Source organism: Falco rusticolus, chromosome 9 (genome assembly GCF_015220075.1).
Source record: "Falco rusticolus isolate bFalRus1 chromosome 9, bFalRus1.pri, whole genome shotgun sequence".
In the NCBI taxonomy this organism is placed as follows: domain Eukaryota; kingdom Metazoa; phylum Chordata; class Aves; order Falconiformes; family Falconidae; genus Falco; species Falco rusticolus.
In genome coordinates, this window is record NC_051195.1 from 4,201,770 (window position 1) to 4,226,436 (window position 24,667).

Below are 24,667 nucleotides of genomic sequence, written 5' to 3' on the forward strand. Positions count from 1 at the left end.
CATACTGGTAACTAGTAAAAGTTATTAACAGTGGTTTTGTAGTGAGGGTCCATGGGGGGGGATGCACGCTGCTGGGAGCCTGGCACTAAGGTAGTTCTCCCTGAAATTGGAAAAAAGCCTTTTTGTTTCTCCTGGCATCCTATTTCCCATGCAATGGCTGAGAGCATTTAAGGTAGTGGGAGAAGTCTGAACCCTGGCCATAGAGAAATAGTGTGATTCCTCTTCCCAAGTGTGAGGGTTTACATACCTCAGGCATTTAAAAGAAAATAAATTAACTTAGATTTTCATTAGCCATAATAAATAATATGTTTGTTCTCACTACTCATATAAATGTTTAATCCAGTTTTGGTTCCTGCTGGTCTGTTGGGCTTAATGGTGTCTTGACATGGTGAGTTCCTGTCGTGGTTTAACCCCGGCTGGTAACCAAGTACCACGCAGCCGCTTGCTCAGTGCCCCCTCACCCAGAGGGATGGGGAGGAGAGTTGGAAAGGAATGTAAAACTCAAGGGTTGAGATAAGAAGAATGTAATAATTGAAACAGAATAAAAATGAAAGAACAATAATAACAATGATGACAATAACAGTTATAATGAAAAGGGGGAGGGAAAGAATAAAATCCAGAGGGAAAGGAAGAAAGACAGACGTGGTGCAAAATGCAACTGCTCACTACCCCTCGACCAATGCCCAGCCAGTGCCCGAGCAACGGTCTGCCCGCCCCGGCCAGCCCCCCAGGCAGACACTGCACGCGTGACGCCCCGTGGTATGGAACACCGCTTTGACCAGTTGGGATCAGCTGCCCTGGCTGTGTTCCCTCCCAATTCCTTGTGCCCCTCCAGCCTTTTTGCTAGCAAGGCCTGAGAAACTCGGAAGTCCTTGACTTGGTATAAACAGTACCTAGCAGCAACTAAAACCATCAGTTCGTCATCCACATTGTTCTCACATCAAAGCCAAAGCACAGCACTGTCCTAGCTCCTGAGAAGATAATTAACTCCATCCCAGCTGAAACCAGGACAGTTCCGCATGTTGTTTTATTGTGCTTTAAAAGAAAACATCCAAAAAAAGGATCTCCGAAAGGATCGTGTTGCCTGTCCCTTCCCTTCTATGTGCTTCCCTCCTCCCCTGCAGTCATGCCAGGGCTTTAAAGAGAGGAAAAGGTGATGGGGCCTGATCAGGGGCATCACGCTTAAGGATGTGCTGCTGGCATAGGGAGGAAGGATGACACAGTGTTCTCAAAGTGTTCCTCCTGCATTGTACTGTCTCCTTTGTCCGCTTCCCTCCCCTGTCATTATCTCTGTGTGTCTCCTTCTTTCTTCTCTCCGCGTTGCCTTTCTTATGCTGAACTCTGCTTCCCAGCCCCTCCTGTCCTCCCCACGGCAGCTGCCGATGTCTGAAATCATCAGCTGTGGAAATGGCCAGCTAGTTCAGCACAGTTACCACCTGGTGATGCTAATGCAGGGCTTACACATTTCACAGCTCTGAGGGCTGTTCTTGCGTTCAAATCTCAAATCAAGTCCAATCGAACTTTGGAAAACTGGATCTTAATGCAAAGGAGGCTGCAGGGAGAGCTGTCCTTGGCATTGACAGACACTAACTTCATGATTATGGACCACTTGGGCATCCTGGTCTACTTCCAGCTGGGAGGACTGATGTCCTGCAGTAATCACATGTACAAAACCTTCTCTGGGAACCTTCCCTTTCCCAAGAGCCTAGGAAATGTCCAGTGGTATCATCAAAGCATTTGGACTGAATTTTCCCTTACTTAAGTAAGGAGTTGTACATGTGGAAACCTAATTTAGATGTGAGGAAGGACAGAAATTTTCCTTTGCTTGTTGGGAAATGGGAGCTTTTGCAGTTTGTGGAGCTAGGAGTTTTCTGTAGTAGAGAATCTCCATTTTGTTGTTGCTGTATTTCATAGAGGGTAGAAAATGTAGTCAGAAATTGTGAGCAATGGGTTTCTGACTCCTCTAAGAGTCCCGGAGTGCGTGCATGCTCTTTTTGATCGTTTAGAAAGATGCTTGTATTTGAAGTTAAAGAGGAGTCCCACTTAACCCACGACCATGTATTCATTGGCAGGAGTGGTGCATTCGTACCACTTGTTCACACACCTCGAAAGGCACCAATTGCAGTTTTATCACCTCCTGGCCGACGAGCTGCGCCCTGGGCAGGACTCACAGGTGCGGTTTCACAATGCTTACCAGAGCCTGCGGTGCTGCAGTGGGGCTGTGCCCTCACATCGGCTTTGGCTCATCGCAAAACGGGGTGTAGGGAACACCATTCTTCTTTCCCAGAGCTGTGCACAGGGAGGGAATGCGTGAGACATGCTTTTCTCCGGAGTGTGCTTAATCACCTGCTGGGTGCTGCCCTGGTTTGATGGCAATGCCTGTGATGGATTCTCTAAAATAGATGTTGCCCATGTTTGTGCTCCTGTGCTACCTATGTACACCATAAAAAGATGCTGAAACGGTGCTAGTTGAGAGAGAGCTTAGAAGACAATACATTCTTCATAAAGCCACCTTTCTCTTATTTTTGTCTAACAGGGCATTTTATTTTGCCAAATCACCTTTTCTTTCTCTCCGTTTTCCATCAAAAGCAGGAAAAATAAGCTCTAAAAGAGCTTTCTCTGCTCTCATTTTCTGGCTCATGGATTGTGGTATTTAACAGGCAGTATTAAGAAGCTATTTAAATGTGTCACATCAGGATTGTTTTTTTCCTAAAATTTTGTATTTAAATATGTCCCTTCTTTAAATAAATAAATAACTGCTGGGCTATCATTGTGTCCGAGGGTTTTCAAGAAAATTTACATTTTGAAAGACACTGTTGGAGGCTAACATGGCCATGCAATTACTGTATGTAAATCACTTCACTTGTTTCCTAATCTTGCTGAAGATGAAGTACAATTTTTGTGCATGCGCCTCTCTCTCCCAAATTTCCTTATACAATGAGGTTTTCTTGTATTTTAATTGCTGACCATGATTTTTGTTCTGCCTAGCCTGATTATATTTATTTTATTGCAGGGGAAACTTAGCCTTGCAATTGTTTTGAGATTGGGTTGGGTGTAGAAATCATTGAGGGTAGATTGAAGTTGGGTGTGCAACCAATTGCGTCCTCCATCCCACAAATGGAAGAACTGCTTTCTTAATTACAGCATCATATGAAGGCTAGGGACTATCTGCTTGTTTCTGTGCCCTGCACATCTGCTTTTCTCCATTTTATCCATCCCTGCCAAATCCTGCTCAGCAGCTCCTGCCACATTTTTAATAAGTCTTCTGAGTTGGGCTTTTATTGCTGGTTGATATCGTGGACACCTGTCAGACAAAGATGGAATAGTTAAACATCATTAGGAAGGAGTTCATTCATGGGCATTACATTAAGCTGTGCGGGATTCTGATAATATGAGCAGTAATTTCTCAGATTGTTATTAGTTTCTTTTGTAGAAAGTTTTTCTCCAGGGAGTAATGCAGGGAATTGAGATGGCAGGAGAAAAAAACTTTAATGGAAACGTTTGTCCCCCAGAAAATGCACTCTGTCAAAATTAAATACAGTTTGCATATTGATTTTGTTTGGGAAAGAAAGGGGAAAAGAGTTGCAGCCTCAACATAATGAATCATTTCAGCATTTTCAGAACAAAATGCTAACTTTTTCTCCCCTGACATGACTTTTTAATAACCTGGTATTTCTCCCTGAAATTGGAGTGGGATGTAATAGACGTAAAAATTCATGTGTATGCTTTTAAATGTTGATCATGGAAATGCTTTTAGCTACCGTGGCTTTAGCTACACTAACAGTTTAGGTTTTGTTGTAAGAAATATTTTGACTGTAGCAAGTGTCTGCCTCTGGAATGGAAGTTTTCTGCTTCTTTTAGAATGGTGCATTAATTATTAATGTGAGTGGGAATCGTGCTCTTTAGCATCCCTATGTTTAAAAAAAATCAATTAATTATTGCTATAAATCTCAGAGATTATGCTGCAGTTGCGCTGCTGGGAAATTGGCCATTAACTACCAGGAAATCGCCTATCTTCCCTTAGTCAGAATTCAGTTGTACCAACACAACCCTTTTCCTTTTATAAATTAACTCTCAATGTGATGCATAATTGATAACCATTTATAATAATAACAATAATCTCCATGAAATTGTCATCTCAGTACGCAGCGGCTTTGTTAGAGCCTTTACCCCTCGCAAGCTCAGCCTAGGCTATTGCATTTGTTAACTGTGTTTTCTGGGAAGGTATTGCTTCACTGGCGTGTTTTTAGGAGAGCTGTACGCTGTTGCAGAGGAATAAAATGTGAGGTAGAAACACCTGACTGGACTATGTGAATATGAAGAACCTGACGTGTTTTGAGAGGATGGGTTAATTATTGCTATCACGGCTCTACAGAAGGGGAGGCAGAAGGTTACAGACATTGCCCAAGGTCAACTTTTGGACATCAGCCTGGATTTTCCTGGTTCGTGGTGTCTTCTTCTCATCTGTCCTATAGTACATGAACCTGGTGGTTTTTTACTTTGTTGTAAACATTTTGTTTGCAAATAATGCAGTTTGAATAAGTGGTATCAAGTTTATGGTTGTTGCTGGCTTTTCAGACTTTATTTTGTTAACCCTTTCTTGTACTTTGTAGGCAGGGTGGTTGAGACTTCGTGGCACGATACAGATGGCCACTTAGGAGAGGATTTCTTGCTGTGCTTGAGCTTGTGCCTGTCTTCTTCCTCTTCTCTCTTTGCAAGGCCTCCAAAAATGTGGTGGTGTTTTGCTTTGTTTCCAGAAATCATAGCTTTGCACTAATTCTGCTCTTTTGGTGCCTTTAAGTGGGCTTAAAAGGGTAGTGGATGGCTGGTGGGGGCAGGAGCCTCTCGAGCAGGATCCATCCCTGGAAGGTTTGTAGCTCTTAGCGTGGTCATCTGTCTTCACCTTAAAATAGAAACGGGGATATTGATTCACTGGTCGTATAGCATAACTCGGTAAAAAATCAGTGCATGTAGCGCTGAATTGTTTGAATTCAGTTGTCAGCATGACGTCTTTTCTTGTATGTCACGATTCATGAATGCTGCTGTGGAATCTGCTTTGAAAAACTCGTACCTGGATTTTCCAGCAAAGCTGTTGGGTAAAAGTGCCACAGTGGCACATTCAGGAGCTGCAGCCTGGGCTCAGGTCGGAGCGTCCGGGGGTTAAACACACCTTTGGCGCTCTGGCAGAAGGAAAGCATCACACCTGAGAGGATCCGTTTAGGGTCTTCCTCCGTGTCACCAACATGTAGACAGCCTGCAGCTGTTATGTCTCTTTGTAGAGCATTTCTTGTAAGTTAGCCACACATATCACTCTATGGATTGCTTTATTTCATTAGCATTTAGAAGCGTGTATGCTAGAAAGAACAGAGCCCTGGCACCCAAAGTTTAATGTGAGTCCTTCAAGTCTGAAGGTAAGGACAGGCTACAGTGACAGCTGGAATATGGATCAAGGTCTAGTTGCAAATTCAAGGTCCATTGATGACTTTTACAGGGCAAGGCTTAACCAAGACATGACAGGGGGTTTGTGTGTGTGTGTGTATGTGTGTGAAAGTACTGGAAGAGCAAAAGCTCCTTCTGTTTTTCATACGCTCTCTAAGAATCTTTCAGTGTCTGTGAGCCTACAAAATAGCTTAATGGATTTTATCTGCTAGGAATAGATTTTTAAGACAGAAATAAAAGTAGGAAGGCCATACAGTGCTTCAGCAGTTCTTGTGTACAATGCTGTTTTTTCTGATCACCAGGAAGATAAAGGAGCCGGCTGTAAGCCTGACGTGCAGTATAAGATGTGTGACCGGTGGGATGGTGGAGTTGGCAGTGCTAAACTCACAGCTGTCCTTTCCGAAACCCTCTCTGCTGTTGGGGATGGGCAGGTCTCACCTGACATGCTGGAAACCCTAATGAATCCTTCCCTTTCTCTGCAGGATCGACAGTGGCGGTATGCACGCCAATTCCTGTGATTTTTCCTAAGTTCCTGGGGGAGTGCTTTGCTTTTTGAATCAGAAAGTTACAAAATACCATCAAGAATGGCACTTGTGGATAAACACAAAGTCAAGCGGCAGCGACTGGACAGAATCTGTGAAGGTAAGAGTACACTCCAGTTTTTCTATAGATGCTGACAGATGGGTAAGGTAGAACATCTAATTTTCCTTGTCTTTTACAGTGCTTAGACATAAAGAGACCCAGTTCCAGGACTAGATCCCCTGTCCTCTCTGTTGGCTCAAAAAACAGTCATACTGTTCTTGAAACACTGAAAAAGGATATACTAGTTACTCATTTGAAAGTTATCTGTAGTCCTTGTTAATAGTATTTTTGTTTCATTACTAGGTCTTCTCCTTTTATCCTTTATCCTTTTAGACTGAAATGGTCTAGTCAGTCCCAATTTGAAACATAGCTTAAATTTATACTGTCTTTAGAAGAGGGTTGTGCTCTGTTAAATGTGCTGCTTTCTGGAGGTCTCCTCCAGCCAGAGAAAGAGCCGGGACACAGAGGCTGGTACCGTAACTCTTCCTTCCCTTCCCACTCCAAGCAGGGCCAGTTGTAGTGTCCAAGACAAGTGTCACTCGAGGCGGTGAAAGTATACGATCTGTAATGTCGACTATCATCCTATAAGAAACAGATGGAAAATTTAAAAGTTGTTGTTGGAGTATTTCTTATGGTTTTGGACATATTGTTGGCACAGCATTTCTTTCATTGGTGTGTGGTGATAAGGCGGATTTGCTGTGACTCGTTCTTTATTAATAGTGTGTTACAGTGTCACAGCACAGCTGACTTCTATCCTTTATTTCAATTTTCTAGCAGAAAAAGTTTTTTGGGTAATGTTTTCTACTGCAGCTCGCATAACTACATTACTTATGATAAAAATCAAGTGATGGCAAACAAGCTCTGACATTCAGGTGTACACTCCAGTAACTCTCCTGTGCAGACACACTCCTGCAAGTTTTACCATCAGCAGCAAAAGCAGAACAGAGTGTTATTTTTAGGAAGAATATCTGAAGTTATGTCTCTTAAAGAGTTCCAGTGTTATCTGCTCTTAAGGAGATGGATAGTGGCCTCAAGGTTAACAATGTGCAGTATTACTTGACTGCCAACGAGGTGAAATAGGTTTTGCTCGTGGATGAAAGCACAGAGCTCACAGAGGAGTTGTACCACATCTGTTCGAGCAAAGTGGGGCTTTGCGGAGTTTTTAGCAAGTGTAAATGCTGATCAGCAGGACAGGGTGTTTTTTGCCTTGATTTTTGTGTGTAGCATATTGCTTACGCTAGTATGCCAAAGTAACGCTCCTTTGCTGTTACTTCAAACTTGTCATGAGTTACTTAGCTCTGTTAATTTTGGAGGCAGAGCAGAGAAGATGAGAACTAGGAGGGAGTATCCAGGGTACACTGCAGTGTGGAGCTGCATATTTCTCCTATTGAATGTCATAAACACTCAGGTGTAGTACGCTATCTCATCTTCAAAATTTACTTTGAACTTGACTTAAAAGAGTTGTATCAGCTGAGCCTGGATTTTCAAAAGCTGCCTTCCCGGTTTGATGTTTACTATCAGATCTAGTTGCTGAGTGTACAAGAAATTCGAAAGGATCGTACGACAAACCTGCTAACAGAGCTTTAGATGTGATTGAAGTTTAGATTATTTCCCTCTGATATATGAGCTTTTTTCATCTTTCTTGGTTAAAAGATATTCTTTTCTAATCTGTAATGTGCAGAATACAACTTTAAAGTATACTTTGTCATTTGCCACTTGTTTTCTGCATTGATTGAAATGATGGGATTCATCGTTGTAAGACACTTGTGTTGTATTTATAAGTAACAGCTTAAGACTCAGTGTAAACAACATGGTAAAATTACCTTGAAAATTGCAAAAAGCTTAGGATTTGACAAAACACTAGCCCTGTAGGACACCAGTATACTATACTGGCATCTCTGGTGGCTATTTTTTATTATAGGCTCCTAATCTTGGATTATAGCATAGCAAAGCATTGAAGAGAGGCCATCCCAGCTGCTGTGAAAACACACTTTGAAAAAGAATGAGCATTTCTCTTTGTTTTGTCTTAAAAGTTATAAGGAATAGTCGGTGAAAGATGAGGAGAAATTAGGGAACTGCTTCAGCAGACTGAGGAGAGGAGTCTTTGCTAACAGAATGGTGTTCAGTGAGAAGAATCTCCACTGTTCCAGCAAGCTGAGGGCAACGTGGTCCAAAGAAGTTGCTATTAATGAGTTCTTGTTCTGTGGATGCACTTGCACAGTTTTCTCTTTAAAAAGTGAATGGGCTACAAAGCTACTTGATGAAAAGCTAAATGTTTTGTGGTATACAGGTGGATTTCTGTACTTTTTATGAAGTTGTATATACTGTACCATCCCGTTTACACTTTACAACACAAACCCTTGGAGGGTTTGCTAGGAATGGACTTCATTTCCATGCAGAAGGATGGTAGTAGGTCTGGAGGTGGAATATCCTCAGGCTACATGTTGTAATCACTATCCATACTGCCGAATGGATTCTCCTTCATACAGGCTTACTAAAACATGTTGAAGGAAATAGCTTACAAACTGTTGTGGCATTAAAAGAGTATATTAAAGAAGCTGCAGTGTTTGTATTACTCTCTTAAACATGCATCTGGCATGGAAAAATAATCCAAGACATACAAGGAGGTGGTATCTTTGAAAACACCGGCTCATAGACTTTATAGGCAGGTTTATGAGTCTTCCAGGGAGAGAAGCAGTTCAGTCTTATTGCATTACTCAGCTTGACCAGTTCCTCTGTTTTTTTAATATATAGTTATGACGTCTCTGTATGACGGAGTTACTTTTTGCTCCAAGCAAGCTGTCTTGAAGAGGTGAGCTTTTGGCACCAGGTTACGGATTTTGCTCTATAGAGAAATACAGGTGGGACAAAGGAGATAAAGGAATTTTAGGGCAACAGCCTGCAGTAAAGACTTTTAAGAGTAGTCTGTTAAGAATTAAGCAGGTTTATGATCCCATCCAAATGAAGCTAAGTCAGTGTGCTCATAGTGATCGTGGCTTAACTGTTTCTTTCTTTTCTGGTTGTCCCAGAAAGCTTGGGTGCCTATTCTGTAATTGGATCCATGTGAATGGAAAGATGTACTCAGTGAATGACTGGGGCTTTTGAAAATAATATATGCAGCGTGGTTTACATAATTCCTGTTTGTGGAATTGTGTCTAATTACGTAGTGGGTCGAAATATGCTTTAGAGGCGGAGCTGCTGGTGCTGTGTTTAGTTAGACTTGTCCAGCACACCCTAGTTCAGATCCTGTTCCCATTAGCTTGTAATTCTGCCACATTTAAAATTTGTTTGAGCTGAAATTTTCCATTCCATGATGAGTTTTTAGCTCAGGGTGAATTTAAAAAAAAAAAAAAAAAAAAAAAAAAGTTCCGGCAAAAATTGGGAGCTGTATCTGAGTGGGAGATGGAGAGGGATGTTGGTTTTGCTGCGTTCGAAACAAAGGAGAGCTGCGGTCCTGCAGCCATGCAGTGTGGAAGCTGCTGTGCCGCTGGTCTGGATAAAAGGGGTCTGAATTTTGCAGCAGAGTTGCTGTGGTGTGAGGAGTGTTCCCATTACTGTTGTCAGATTTGGGGCAATTTCTCAGCCTTTGAAAGAAATGAAGCGAGCACAGGTAACGCAGCTGAGGGTCGTGCCACATGCTCTGTAACGCTCCTCCAGGTGCAGAGGTGGCAGGTGGGGGGGGGCACCTCTCACATGTCTGCAAAAGCCGAGCAGCAGGATTAGGTGAAGATGAGTGCAGAGTAAATCAGAGCAAGGAGGCAGGATGGAGCCTGCGCGAGGAAGGGGAGAGCAGGAGCTCAGGGAACTGGCCCTCAAACTTCGGTGCTGCAAGAAATAAGGTTACCCTTCGATCCTTCATGACCGTCCCTCATTTTAATTTGTTACGATGGTCTCCAGTTGCATGATCCTACAGGCATGTGTGTTATATGTCTTTGTCTTGTAAACCTGGCAGGTTCCTCCTGCTCTTCCTCGGTGCTCCCAGCCTCGGCGGCCTCCCTCTGGGCAGCAGAGAGTGAGTGAGGCTCCAGGTTGAGGAGGACCCGTGGCAGGCCCTGCGAAGATGACAGAATGTAGGCAAGATGTGCACTATTGCTAATATGCTGGGTTTCTTGTTTTTTCCTGTTTATCCCTTGCCGTTTCATGGAAGGGAAGGTTGAGCCACAGAATCCAGCTGCTGACAGTTGTGTCTCTCCCTGGCAGCACCCTGGTCAAGGTGGCTTGTTGCAGCCTGCAGGAATTTCAAACCAGCAGCAGCAATAACCCTCAGGGCAGAAGCTCACCTGCCTTTCATTTAGAAAACAACAACAGAGGGAGATCAGGTGTAGGTTTTTTCTGTGCTACCTGTGGTAGAACAAGGTGTCTAAGAAACTCCAAGCTCAGAAGACCATGGTACTCCTGGCACATGGCATCCATCACTCCTGTGGGACTCCAGTGCTCACACAAGGCATTCCTGTGCAAGGCAATGAAGTATCACTTCTGCTGCCCTGCCTGCTGCTTGCTCAGCCATTCTTTATCCTGTGCTTCTGTGAATATGGTTTAAACAAATATTAAGTGATACTGGGTCTAGACAAGGAGTGAGGAGTAGCTGTGCAGTTGCTGGCAGTGTCTTTGGGAACAGTCTGTCTCGGAAGCCAGAGGAGAAGGCGCTATGGCAGTGCGCAAGGTTGTGTTGTCTTTTCCTCACAAAATGCAGAAACTTAATGGGGACAGGGCAGGAGTGGTGGCACATCTAGGGTACAGGATGGCAGTGTCTTGTCTGTGTGTAAAACACAGGTTTCTTAACACCTCTGAATTCCTCTCTGATGATCCCAACTGCTGCCTCTGCTCCATACCATTGCAACTGTGCTAGCCTGCTGCCTTCAGCACCAGTGCCATGAAATTTTAATGCCTGGCTTTATAGGTTAAAGTTTGCGCTGACATTTATGAGTCAGTTAAGCTTTCAACACACGCCCCAAAAGTGGCAGCGCTGAGATGAACAAGAAGCAAAGAGAAAAAATAATTGCAAGGCCAAGTGAGCCCAGACATCTTCTGATTGAGTTTTTGCTTCAGGATTTGTCATTATCCAGTGGGAAATCATGTCTTATGCGTCAGTTTGTGCCACCAAAGCTCTGTACTTTGCAAAATAGCAGAACAGTTTGCACTGCCAAACAAGCCGCTCATATTCTTTGTTTTCTTTCAGGTCCTGTGATATGTCTAATGGCTGATAAATGCCAGCACAGTCACATAATACTTTTCAGTGCTTAATGCATGAGTCTTTTGGCTTTTGACTTACTGATTAATATTCTGAGTGGCACCCTAGTGTCATCTTCAGATGAGGCTTCTCTGGTGCTACCCATAATTTATAGTTCCTGTAGGAATTACTCAAGTATTTCCCTTCTGGTCCCTATAATATCTATGTGTGGTGTTGGACCTCCCCATACCCTTGTTTATCAGTGGGTGTGGGGCACCATCGTGGGTACTGATGCCTCTTGGATAGGTCTGAGTCCTTTGATGCAATAGTTTGTCTTGAAAACCTTGAATCAACACCTTCCTGTGATACACGGGCCAGTGGCGATGGTTGTTTTCTCTCTGTTCTCATCTTTCCCCACTGATTTTGTGGCCATTCAAAGGAAAAGGAACAGAAGCCCTTGAGTGATATACTTGCATTTTCAGGCTGAAGCAGGAAACTCAAGATGAACTAGGAGATGCCTTTGTTCCTCCAGCAGCCAGTTCAGTTGATTGCTCGTTATCTGTTTGTTTGCGGTGGTGCCTGCTGTTTGCTGGATTTGGACCAAGCCCTCATTAAGGAGGGTATCTGCTCTGAATTGCACACAGCATAGAGCACCTGATGGTTAAAATAAAGTACATACGATCTGAAAAGGAGCTGACGTCAGCAGCTGCTGCACAGAGCAAAATCCATGCATCCTGCAGCAGTTGGGAGACGAGGTGGCCCTAGTGCTGCGTATCCGCGCCCGTGTCTGGTCATTGGGCTGAATTACTGAGTTGGGGAAGCTCTCCCAGCTGCAGTTGCTGAACCATCCATAAACAACCCAACAACAAAATCTGGGGAGTTTTTCTGTGGGGTTAGCAGTCCAGGTTTCTTGCAGGCGGCCTGGAGGGTTTCTGTGGAGCACAATGTGAGCAAAACAGGGACTTGAGGTGGTGGGAGAGGTGTGGTAGCACTGGTGGGAGTCTAAAGCTGGCTCGTTTTTTTGCAAAGGTGAGGAGGGGTCTATGAAATGGAAGAGGGAATTTGGAGAAGGAAAGGATGGTTTCATCATTAACTAAATAACCTCAGCTGTGGCTGTGTGAGGCTGGTTAAGTCGTTTCAAGGGTGGACAGAAGAAATTCAGTATTCCACATTTTCACCTGTGATGGAAGTCAATGCAAACCATATCCAGTAATATTGGAATAAATATACTATGTAATGCTAAGTACTCTGGTAAATTCAAACCTGGATCTGTGGCAGGGCTGGGTTTTGCCTGCTGTTTATTTCGGTTTCTCATCCATAAAAGTGGACTTAATATTCACACTGTCAATTATTGCTTGAGGTGAATTTCCTTATAGTTAAAAAAACCCACAACCAACCCTCAATAAAAGTGCCCCTGAAGAATTGTAATGGTTCTGACTTTTCAGCAGTATTTGAACAGTGTGTCCTTGAGGTCTGGGCTCACATACCACTAACAGCAGAATGCGGCATAAGTTCTCTTTCAACAACTACAGTCCATTTGCGCTAAAAAATAGAGGAACCTTGCTCGTAGAAGCAGATGGGAAAATGTACTTAAAAACTACAAGACAGTCAGAATGAAAGTTGTACAAGCAACCTGAATTCTGGCATCCTGTTGGTTTCCAGGCCTTAGTGTTTTGTTAACATAGTATTGTGTAGGAAATAATCAGTTTAAAGACATTGTGGTACATGTAATGCCAGAAAATTATTTGTTTCAATGCTCAGCATCACTCTTCCAGGCACATCGCATGTGTGAGGGTCTCACGTGTGACTGGGCAACTCTGGAAAGTGGCTGCCTCCAATTCTTGCTCCTTTGTTTAGCGTAGCAGTGGCCAAAATCAGTACGTTTGATATTTGGGTGGAGGAATTTTCTTCCATTCTTGCAAATTTGCATGCCAAGTATCATCTGATAATACTTATTTTTACTGCTTAGAAATAGAATTTTATTATCTCAGGAAATTCTTATCACCACTAGTCATTTGATGAGAAACAATGAGTTAAAGATGATATCAAGTGTGGAAGAAACTGCTTGTCCTGAGTAAAAGTGACTTATTTAGAATAAATATAGACCTTTTTTTTTTCCTAGCAGACTTGAAGTTCTTTGTTCTGTGAATATAAAACACAGTACAGGGATCCCACCCCCCCTTCCCCAATAAAGCTTTTTATGCTTTTTTAGGAAAAAAAAAGTTTCCACCTCAAAGCACATAAACTATCAGGCTTTTAGGGAAGGGTTGCTTACCACATTTTGCCCAGAGAAAAAGCAATGTTAGCTTGTCAGATCCTCTGCCGTTGCAGCCTGTGCTGATTTATGCTAACTGAAGATTTGTCTGGCTGCTTCTGATGTTTTTCTCTTTCAAGAGTCCATATGAAGTTCTTTGGCCTTTACAGAGGTTTCAAAAAGTCGGTTCGAATTAATACAAAAGCTGAATTATAACTGGTTTTACCAGTGTGGGCAATGAAAAGTATGCCACCCAGCAGTGCTCTTAATTACTTTTTCACTGACAGAGTCATAGCAGGTTTGGGAATTACTTGCCATTAATAGGTTTTGTTAAAAGTTTAAGATTTTTTTAAAACTGGACAGAATGCTGTGGATGAAGAAAGTTGAAGTAACCTCCTTGGGTTCACAGACATTATTCAAGCTTATTGACCATATTCTATGATTTTCCAACTCTTTTACTGTGCTGAATCAAGAACTCTATATTTGTAAGTGGACGTCTGCTTTGTGACAGGGGTACTGTGTAGCTTCTATCTGCAGGTGTGCTGTTGTCCATATAGCATGGAGGCATAGGCTGTTCAAGTAGTCTTCCAGTTCTGTGTAGATTTTTTTTTTCTATACATTCACTTACATGCAGTCTATCTCCTGTGACACGCCATAGGGGGATATGCATGACAAGATGTAGAACTTGAGCCAGATATGAACCCAGCCTGGCAAAATCCCCCAGGGCATCCGGTAACGAGTAAGACACATTCAGATAAGGTTAGAGGCAAAAATTTTATTAATTTGGTGTGCAACTTTTTTGTAGTAGATACATGACTCAAGCTATTGCAAGAAGGAGAGCTCCCCTTTCCCTGAGCTGTATGCACAGACATAGGAGGAAATACCTCTGTTGTGTTCTTCTTGTGTTTAAGTCCACATTTATGGTAACTTAATACGTGTCCAACTCTTAATTCTGCCCTGCATTTTTCCATTTTCCCCAGCCTTAAGACAAGGAGGTTCCATGTAACATACTTTATAACTTCATGTCATTAATTAAGAAACAATTACAGATGATGACTTCAATACCATCAACTTAATTTTCATCCTCACCACATTTCCCATTTAAATTAACTGGTTTAGGGATTAACATGTTGTCATCATATCTGGTTTTTTTTTCCTCTTATGCTAAAACTTCCCCTGCATTTAAAGATTACTCAGAAAAGTGATAATATCCCCAGAATATGCAATGAGAAGCCACGTTAAGGGGCTGTTGGAGCAGTGGCCCTGGGGCAGCCCTATTCCCGAGCTCCAGAGTTTGGCAGTGCTGCAAAAGCTGCCTCCAGCATCCAGGGGCTGGAAGTTGGTTGCTTTACCTCTTCCAAGTACATGATGGGAAGTGATCAGTCTTCAGGGACAGATGAGAACAGGATGGATTTTCCCTCAAAATACCAGAATAAAACTGGTATCTAACTCCTAAGTTAGAATCTTTCAAGGACTAATGACATTTGGGTCTGGACCAGACTTTCAGGTTTGATTCGGATTCTATTGAATATTTACTAGCAAATATTTTGACAGGAGTAGGACATCTGGCTATACTAAAATAAAGCTGCAGAGAAACACACTATGCAACTTTTTTTTTATATTTTTTGTTATCCACAAACAGATGTAATGGATCGAAGTGCCAAAACAGTGAAGGTTTTCATTATGTCTTTTATATCTGAGAGCTTTCTTCAAAGAGCAAGTTTCCTAGAGATGGTTGTGCATTTTTGGTGCCTTAAAATTAAATGGCATTGATCATTTCTTACTGACACTTTTATGTAGCCCATTAGCTTAACACTATTAATCTGTTTTGTCTTTTTTGTAGATTGTCTTTTTAGTTTTTTTAAAACAAAACACTCTCTGCTGCCATCTAGCACCTCAAAACTTACTAATAAACAGCTTCAGTTCACAAAATAGCCCATACTTACAGACTGACATCTGTTTTTGAGAGGAAGCAATGTTGCTGCCTGCTGATGATAACAGGTATTTGATTGAATCAGCAAATGAACCGAAGCAAGGGGTGCAGTACTGGCATCGGGGTCAGCCCCATCGGGGAGCAGCTGTCCCCCATAACCATCCCCGGGGAAGGTGGGGGACCACAGTAAGACATACCTGCAGATGCGGTCCCTCCACATTTGACACTTTGATTATTGCAATACAATAATACATAATACCAATCTTAAAAAAGCAATCCATAAGTGTTTTTTAGCTGACGTAGTATTGCCTCCTGATTTGGTTCAGTTTGGTTTTGATTTTCATTCTGGTTTTTATCTGCAAGGGAAATATGCGTTTCAAGCTCTTGGTATCATCAGGCCAAGTAAGGCAGAGAGACACCCTGAACCCCAGCCTGTTTATCTCCTCAGGACCATGTTACAATCTAGTCATTAATTATTTTTTATGCAAAGCCCAGACATGCATGGCAGAGTTCAGAATTACAATATATATTCATTTAACAATGGTTTTCTCTACTGCTTTCTGGGACAGATATAATTCCTATGCTTTTCATTACATGTGCTATTTAAATCTTGATCCTGAATTCTTATTAAAAATGATGAGATTTGACCTCAAAGTCTAATACCCAGTTTTGGAGACACGGTGCTTGATGTGATTTCTAGGGGATTATTTTTTAAGAGCGTTCGTAGATTAGATCTTTGCGAATAGCTGAGGGATGTGCCCAATGAACCTTGTCTACTGGCTTTTAGACTGTCATTCAGCATCCAGATTGATTTTTATTTTGTAGTCCTTGAAAGTGTGTAGTTTTGTGGTGTAGGGATACATCTGATATTTTTATTATCCCTTTGTTGATTCAGGAATGTGACAATGCTGTTTCTGCTAACTCTTATTAGAGTTCCCCCGTACTCGAAGGCAAAATTGTTTCTGATTGAAGTTTTGAGAGCTTGTAGGGCTCATTCCAATGGCTCAAAGTGTGTTTTACAGCTGGGCTTCTTGTTTTTAACTATGAGTGTATTTTAGATGATTGCTAGCTTCCTGCATTTGTTACCTGCAATTTGATTTTCATCCTGGATAGCAAATCACCAAGGCTTTGCCAGAGGAGCAGGGTCACATGAGGTGGTAAGTTACCACTTGCTCGTCAGGGTGCTTCTGCACGTACCTTATTCTGCAATAAATACAAGCTAATTGGAGGTAGGGTACCCTTCAATGAAAGATGGGTGAAATGTTTCCAGCCAGAGAGTCGTTGGCACGTGGCAGTGATTTGAGACGCAGTGCTGGCTGGCTGGGAGGATGGGAAGGAGCCTGTCTTCTACACCAAACTCCTTCCGAGCAGACATAGGAACAAAAAAGCAGCAGAGCGGCACGTGGTCAGGTCCACAGGTCACTGTAGTTTCCTTGTGTAAAATGCTCCTGTGTGCCTTCTCAGCACGATGCCAGCTGGTGTGAGTGGAAGAGGCTTCGCATCCTCTCTCGTCATGTTGATGTGTAGGGTTTCAGGGGATTCTTGGGGGATTACTCAGGATGGCGCTGCAATAGTGTATCACCAGTTTTGAGAGTAAACGTCTGCTTTATTTGGCATGGGAAGCAGACTCCTTTGCTGTGCCTCCACATTTGTTTGAGTACAATACTGAGGTTTTATTTTCCATATGCACAGGTCCATTTGTGTGTAGCCAGTGGGAATGGCAATTGAACCCAGTTACAGATTCCGGTTTGTGCACAACATTTAGAGGCAGTGTGTGCTAGTGCATTCCTGTAGCTTGTCACGCATGTAGAGCCAATGGTTATGGCATATTTCTACCCCAGTGCCAGAGGGGTTGAGTTACAAATGGACATAAGCTTTTGTATTTTGCTTTAAAGTCATCAAAATACAGAGTTACATGAGGCAATGATTGTTTAATAATCGGCTGATCTTAAGAGTGTTTTGTTGTAACACACCAAGTTGGTATTTGAGAGTGTTTTGTTGAAGTTACAAAGCATCTATGCTTTTGGTTTGGAAATTGGTAAAAGCATGTGGCATGGCTTCAAGCGCTGAGTGCTTTCAGATGCTGTTCTGTTCCTTTGATTATTGAAAATGATTCCAGCACAATCCTGCTAATTTTCTCTTTGTACTCCTCTAATTTCAGGAGACTGTTAGAAAGTCCATCTAGGCAGAGTGCTTATTGCCACTGTGAGAGAAATTTTTGCAGAGCCAAATTTTAGCAAATGCAGTAATTTCCAAGGATTTGGAACATTTCCTTTGTGCTTTTCTTCTCCCAATCTTTTTTTTTTTTTTTTTTTTTTTTGGTGCATATGCATGTGTGTGTGTGCATTATTCACGGTTCATGCTATTCGTTTTCTTCTCCAAAGCATCCATGGTATACTGTGGTATAGTTTAGCACCAGCTTGTTTATGCTTCCCCGGTATCCTGCAAGCTGAATGTAGGAGGACGTTGTTCAGTACAGGATTCCCGAGCTTTGAGGGTCATTAGGCACAATCACATGTGGTCCTTGAGAGCCCAGGCAGTGAGGCCAGAAGCATTTATCCCACCAGTAGCTTTGTACCTTGTCACTTGAAAACATCTGACAAACACTGATTAATCTTAACACTGTCTGAATGTGATAGGTGTATATTATTATATACCTCTTGATGGAAGAGGAATCTGCAAGTAAGAAATTAAGCAATTTACTTGCTGACAGTGACATAGCAAAGTATAAAGGCTGAGTGTCCTGGTACCTGCTCTCTACATTAACATGAGACACGTTTGTTCTCTAGAGGATTTTGTACTACCAGGGGTAGGAATCCTTTCCTTTGAAAGAGAAATAGCCATTCCAATACTGATGCACCTTACAGTTTTTGCCAGTAATGACATTTAGCATATTCACTGCATTGTTTCAGTTCCACTCTCCCAGAAGGAAATGATTTGGGAGAAGACATCAACATTTTACGACATTTTTTTTTCTAATAGAAACAACATTTAAATTTGTAATTGAAGAGTGTTTTACAGTAATAAAAAAGCAAAACTAAAATCAAACTATTTTGCTGCACAGAGTAATTTTTCCAGCAACTTGCTTTCAAAATTAGTAATGAAAGTTTTGCATCAATGTCAATGAAATTTCACATCCAGCCTCTCCTGAGTCAGTGCTACAGACACCAAAAAATGTTTACACAGTTGTGTTGCAGGTTTAGCATCTTGATTTCTTACAGTAGGTTTTATGTGTAGAACAGACACTCCTCATGGGAAGAAGAGGGCACTTTCTGGCACTGGCTAAGATACTTGTTTCATATCCACTGCAAGTGGTCTCCAGACTCAGATTTCATTCATCTGGTTTTGAATGCAGTGTCTAAACGACAGGCCCACCTTTCTTCTACTCTGTCATTACCTTTTTTTCAGAGCAGACTTCTGTAGTCATTGTATCATAGCAAAGTTTACCATCTATTAGATCAACACTAAACTGAAACTCAGGTTATTAAGTCAAAACTGCATTTTTCACATGATCTGAAATACCAGAGCGTTTAATCTCTTGATCAGCTTTTTTTTTTTTCTTTTGTGTGTGGTTTTTTCCTCCCAAATACCTCCAGAATTAAAAGATAAAGGGAGGATAAATTTTCCGCCTGTCCTGCAGTCCTTCGTCTCCCCCTCATGTCAGGAATGCAGGTGCTGGTGCCTCCTCCGCTCCCAAGAAGCGCAGAGGAGATCAGTTGTGTTGGGTTGTGCCCCATGCCTCCACGTCCTCTCTTGGCCATTGGTGCCTGGGCCTGAACTTAGAAACACCGACAGCTACAGGAATTTGCATAGGCATTGCTTTTAAGAGTGCCAAAAAAAGAAAAATAAAAGACCCTTACTTCCCAGCCATAAATATTTCATTCTGATAATTTCTTAGTCAGTCTTGATTCACCGGGGATGTCACATTTCCTTTGCTGCTGTGGTGGCATGGGAGACTCCTGGGCCCATCTTTCCTGCTGGCCATGGCGTGTTTGGCAGGTCTTGGTCAGCAAGAAGAGGGGCCAGCAGAGCCCTCCAGAGCGGACATCTGCCCCATGGCTGAAGGGAAAAGTACAAGTCCTACAGCCCCTGGGCCTGCAAGTGTTTACCTCTGCTTGGCTTGGAGCACAGGAACAGTTAATTTGTTCCATTGAGGTCAGTTCATATGGGATGAATTATCCATATGCATGAGTGTTGCCAGCGGCAGGTCTGAAGTTAAAGTTTCCTGGCTCTTGCGACGCAGGTGTGAGAAGAACACATCCTTCTGCCCAAGGGCTGCGAGGCTGCAGGCTGGTGCGGTGGCACATGGGTGTTTTTGGAGCCCAGGCGTGCGGCTGCCCCTGCACTTGGGCTTGAAGGGAGTTCGGAGGTGGGTTGTCTGGTCCTGCTGTCACCCATGTGTGTGCTGGAGCTGGGCAAGGCATGGCCACCAGTTCCAGATCTGTTGGTTTGGGTGAGGTTTCTTTTGTGTGTCCATCATGCTGCCCAAGGGCTTATTAAAGCTTTTGTTTCTTTCAGAGGTAGTAAACGCTCAAAGCTGCCTTCTGACTTCCCTTGCAATTGTTCAAGATCAGCATTTTTGAAATTGAGTTTCTCTGTGGTGTGTTTTTTTCCATTGCAGACCAGGGCTTAACATGGTGGCTATGTTCATTAATGATTTCTCTGAACACAATGCTGGAGGATGCCCTTGATCTATAGACCAGAATTTTTTATTTTTTTATTTTTTAATACATTTTTGGTAGCTTTCTTCTGCTTCTTCAGAACAAACAAATGGCACAGATCTCACTGTATCCAGTTGGGAATACATTTTATTCTTTAGCAAAATGTTGTTGTAATAAAATGTTTTTGTTTGTTAAAATGTTCTCTGCTTTATTTATAAGCCACAAATGTGTCTTCCCATTTTGACTCTTACAAAAGAAGAAATTTTCCAATGTGTCTTAAGTTTGTTAGTTAATTCAATATAATGCCAATCAGATATTCTCTGAGAATTGCATAAATAATCTTTTGGGGACCATGTTTTGCATGTCTGTATAATATCCAAGATAATTTTAAAGACTGTGGTTCTTGGGGATGGAATCGGAGGAGTGAATGTTTGAAGAGGATTTATAATATTTACTGCAATAAAGAAATTTAGGGATTACTCAAAGATCCTGTCAGTATTTGGGTCAGAAATATAGCCCAGAGGTATTAGTATGATAGGCAAGTATAAGCATTAGACTGTATTAGTGATTTAGCTATCATAATAGCACAATGGTCTATCATGTGATGGCTAGTGCACTAAACATTTATTGTGGATTAGCCAGGAAAAATGTGCAAGCTGTCTTGCAGACAGACCAGGGAAGGTGACTGTTACTCCTTTTACTGGGTCTGTCCTGGAAGGGGCGTGTGTGAAGTGAAGAAATTTGTGATCACAGCAGAGAAAGGCAAAATCATTTATGTCTGATTTTTTTTTTTAATTAAAAATGGAAAATGTTTCACTAGCAGTGGTTAGCAAAATAAGTAACGGTTGACCTATTCTTTTGAAAAGGAATACTTGAGCATGAGCAGCATGTGATAATTTAGATGCATGTTTTGGGGAGCCATTTTAATATCTCCTCTGAAAACAGTGGCTATATACAGAATTTTTTATTACATTCCCAAATAACAGGTTTCTTTGGCCTGATTCTGTTTAAATTCTTTTGCCTACTTGAAGTGTAAAAAAAAAAAAAAGCTTCATCCATGTGAATATTGAAATACTGCTAGATACAAACTGAGTTTTGTCTGATGTTTCGAAGTGTTTTCCCATCTCATAAACATGTCATTTTGCCATAGGAAGACGAAGATAATAGGCAGAAGTCTCCCGTTCCTTTTTGGTTTGTAAGACCAGGCTTTAGATCCTTTGATCCTCCCCTCTTTCTCTGTGACCTCTGCTAGCATCTTAAAATTACACATTCCAGATTACACCTCCACAATTTTCTGTCCTGGGATGGTGAAAGGATTTGCGTATTATGATAATAATGTAAAGGATCCTTTTGGAGCCTAGTTAGTACGGCTAATTTGAAACTACAACAAAAAATGTAATTTCCAAACCAAATTACAATATTCATAAAGTATTGAACAGATACTTAACTAATTTCTAATCGCTCTTGTATTCTTGAGTATCTTGCATTGGCCTTTTTTTAGGCCTGCCTGCTTGCTGCCATTTAATTTGTCCTTAGCTGTGTGCAGTGGATTAGCATTTCATCAGAGTGGATTAAGATTGAGCTGACACTGAAGCTTTCTTTTTTATTTTTACATGCACGTGTGTGGGGATGAGCGGATACGTGCATGTTTCGTTATCTCACTGCCAGTTCCTGGTGGGTGCTGGTACAGACTGGAGCCCTGGGTGTGCAAGGAAGGAGACAACTGAAAAGTGTGTTTAAAAACCAACATGGGTAAAAAAAAAAATATCATTCCCCCGGGAGAAATTGCATTGAGGTTGCTGGCTGGGTCGGTACGGGAGATTTCATCGGGCTAAAATGATGTCACATGGAGCAAGGGCTTTAGTGGTTTTATTTAGCTCCTAATCCCCACACACTGCTCGGCCAGTTGTCCATGTGCACGCCGTCCCCAGCGGCAGAGGATAAAGCATCTGGGCTGAGTGCAGCCGCCCTCTTCTGCGGCTGCACGGCGCAGGAAGGGTCTCTCCCTCCACCGACCTGGAGCGAGAGCGGGTGGCAGCAGCTTCTGCATGTTTTGCCTACTAAGGTTGCGAAGAATTAATAATTCAGGCAACACTTTGAAAGGCAAAACCGCCGGTCAGTGGTTTCTGAAGTCCCAGGGGGGCTCAGGCGAGCGCGGTCTGGTTTTGATGAGCGCTGGAGAAGTGCTGAGAAGGAAGGCACCTCCTCTTCTCCGTTTCGGCGGGAGCAAGTGGCCTTGCAGCGATGCCCATCCCCAGCAAGCACCCCAACATCGGCCGCTCGCAGAGCTGGGACGCTGCCGGCTGGTACGAAGGCAACTGGGAGAGCGAGAACGCCTTTGAGTACCAAAGGCTGCCAGGCCGGCGGAGCTCCCTGACCTACGGCAGCGAGGGCGGCTGGTATGAGCCGCCTCGAGCGAACAATATCATCTTGCAGGGCGGCGCGGAGCTGAAGCAAGAGGCGTACCCATACCAGGATGCCACCTTCGCCCCAGGGCCCCTCAGGAAAGGCTCTGTCCCTGACTTCACCTACTGCGACCGGCAGGCAGCCATGGCAGGCCGGGGCTCCCTGCCACCCCAGGATTACTACAGCGACCCGTCCCTGTCGGCTAGGTCGCCCAAGGACCCCCGCAGCTACCGCGACCAGGCGGTGAGCAGGCCACTGGCGAGCTACGGGGCGCCCGGCAGCCGGCTGTCCTGGGACCAGGCCTCGGGGCGCCCGCCCGCCCCACCGGAGGCCGCCCGCCTCTACAGGGACACCAAGCTGGCCCTGGACGGGCAGCGGATGCGTGGCAGAGATGTCCCCCCAGCCTGGTATGGCGCGGAGCCCTCTGGCCCACGGTACGCGGCGGAGCCGCCTGCCTTCCCTGGCAGGCAGGCCTACGGTGACGGGGCAGAGCGGCCCCCCGAGCCAGGGGCGGGCAGGCAGGCTGTCCCCACCTGCCTGGTGGTGGACCCCACCAGCAGTGCCGGCAGCAGCTACGGGCAGGGCAGGGAGAGTGCTGGTGCCAAGGGCCCCTACGACAGCTACGAGGCAGCAGTGGCGACGCCTTCCCACCCGCCAGTTCCTCCCGCCTTCCCCGGGACGGAGGGGAAGAGAAGCTTTGACCCCGAGTTCGTGGCGCTGCTGCGTGCGGAGGGCGTCTCAGAGAGCACCTTTGCCGCCCTGCTGCAGCAGGGCTTTGACTCCCCGAACCTGCTGGCCATGATGGAGGAGAACGACATCAAGTCTGTGGCTCCAAACCTGGGGCAAGCCCGCGTGCTCTCCCGTATCGCCCACAACTACAAGACAGAAATGCAGCTGCAGAGGCAGGAGCGGAGGAGCGGGGCCCTGCGCCTCAGGACCCGCTCCAACAGCTTCAGCCACCGCAGTGAGCTGCCGGGAGACTATGGGGCACCCCTCACCTCGGGGCCTGCTGTGGATGGCCCTGGTGCCCCGCAGCCCCCGCCTCCGTTGCAACCACTCTCCCCAAGAGTGGGGGAGATACACCGCCGGCCATCTAGCGCCCCGACCCAGCACTTGCTGGAGACCACCACCTACCCTGCCTCCGCGGGGGCTCCTCAGGGGCCGCACTTCCTCCCCAGTTCTGGATACAGCACCCCCTTGCCTTGCAACGTGCACCCGCGTCCGGCCTCTGCCTACTCTGCTCCAGCCAGCGTGCCCATGACCACGGCCAACCCTCACGCCAGCCCTAAAACGGCTTACCCCACCACCTACACCGTGCCCATGGAGCTGATGAAGAGGGAGCGGACAGCAGCAGCGTCACCAGCGCCCAGCCCGCACGGTAGCCCACAGCTCCTCCGTCGGCCGGCAGCGCCGGGGGACAGCAGCCTGGCACCCACCGGACCCGCTTTCCCTGCCCAGCTCTCCCCGTACCCGAAGCTCAGCAGGCGCACGGGGCCCCCTGTCATCGTCTCCACCATGGCATCGCCTGAACCAAGTAATTTCCAAAGGGTCTTAGCCCATAGGGTAGTTTAGAACCACCTTGTTGTTGCTTCCTTTACCCCCTCAAAAAAACACAGTCAAATAATACAGAGTTTCATGCGTAAAGATTAGACTATTTTCTATGTAGAAAAGGAGGTGAAGGGGATTTCTTTGCAGGGCCATGCCGGCTGCACAGAGTTAAAGATGCTGTTTCTCGCTCTACAGTTAAATTCCAAATATTTTACTTGTTTAGCCAACTTCAGTTAAAAGTGAGCAGTATCTCGGATAATGCTTCCAGGGTTAATCTTGCCATTCCTGTTGTTTGTAGAGAACAGGAGATTAGATACTGCGCTGGCTGAGCAATTAGGACTACAGGGTTTGCTGCAGATTGACTTTTTACCGCTGTTATCAGGCGCAAATGTGTTCCTCCAAGGAAATGGTTAGCATTGTTTTGACTAAATTCATCAGATAGCTAATGGTGTTATTCGAGAATCGACTTACCTTTGGCCATTACCTTAGTCTTTTCTTCGTATTATTAATTTGCTGTTTTATCAGGCATACAAAATAAAACCCTTGATTTCCTTCTAGAGATGCCTGTAAGTGAAGTGATATAGCTGTTAAAGTAATAGGTCTGTGCTTAAAACTAAAAGCCTGTCATTAAGCACTAGAACAATAAAAATGAATGGTGGCTCCCAGTCTTCCCT

The 24,667-nt window shown here is 44.1% G+C and overlaps 1 protein-coding gene across 3 annotated transcripts in view; it reads left to right on the forward strand.

The window, feature by feature from the left end:
• The window catches only part of CTBP2 (C-terminal binding protein 2), a 319,033-nt gene that overhangs the window by 249,814 nt on the left and 44,552 nt on the right, over positions 1 to 24,667 (forward strand). For 2 of the 3 annotated variants that reach the window (XM_037401063.1, XM_037401062.1), the window contains one exon: positions 5,922 to 6,081. In XM_037401063.1, the coding sequence (XP_037256960.1) occupies positions 6,024 to 6,081 (58 nt within the window). In that variant the 5' untranslated portion in view covers positions 5,922 to 6,023. Of the gene's footprint in view, positions 1 to 5,921; positions 6,082 to 21,963; positions 23,980 to 24,667 lie in introns of those variants that run through there. The other variant, XM_037401060.1, reaches the window with a different exon arrangement.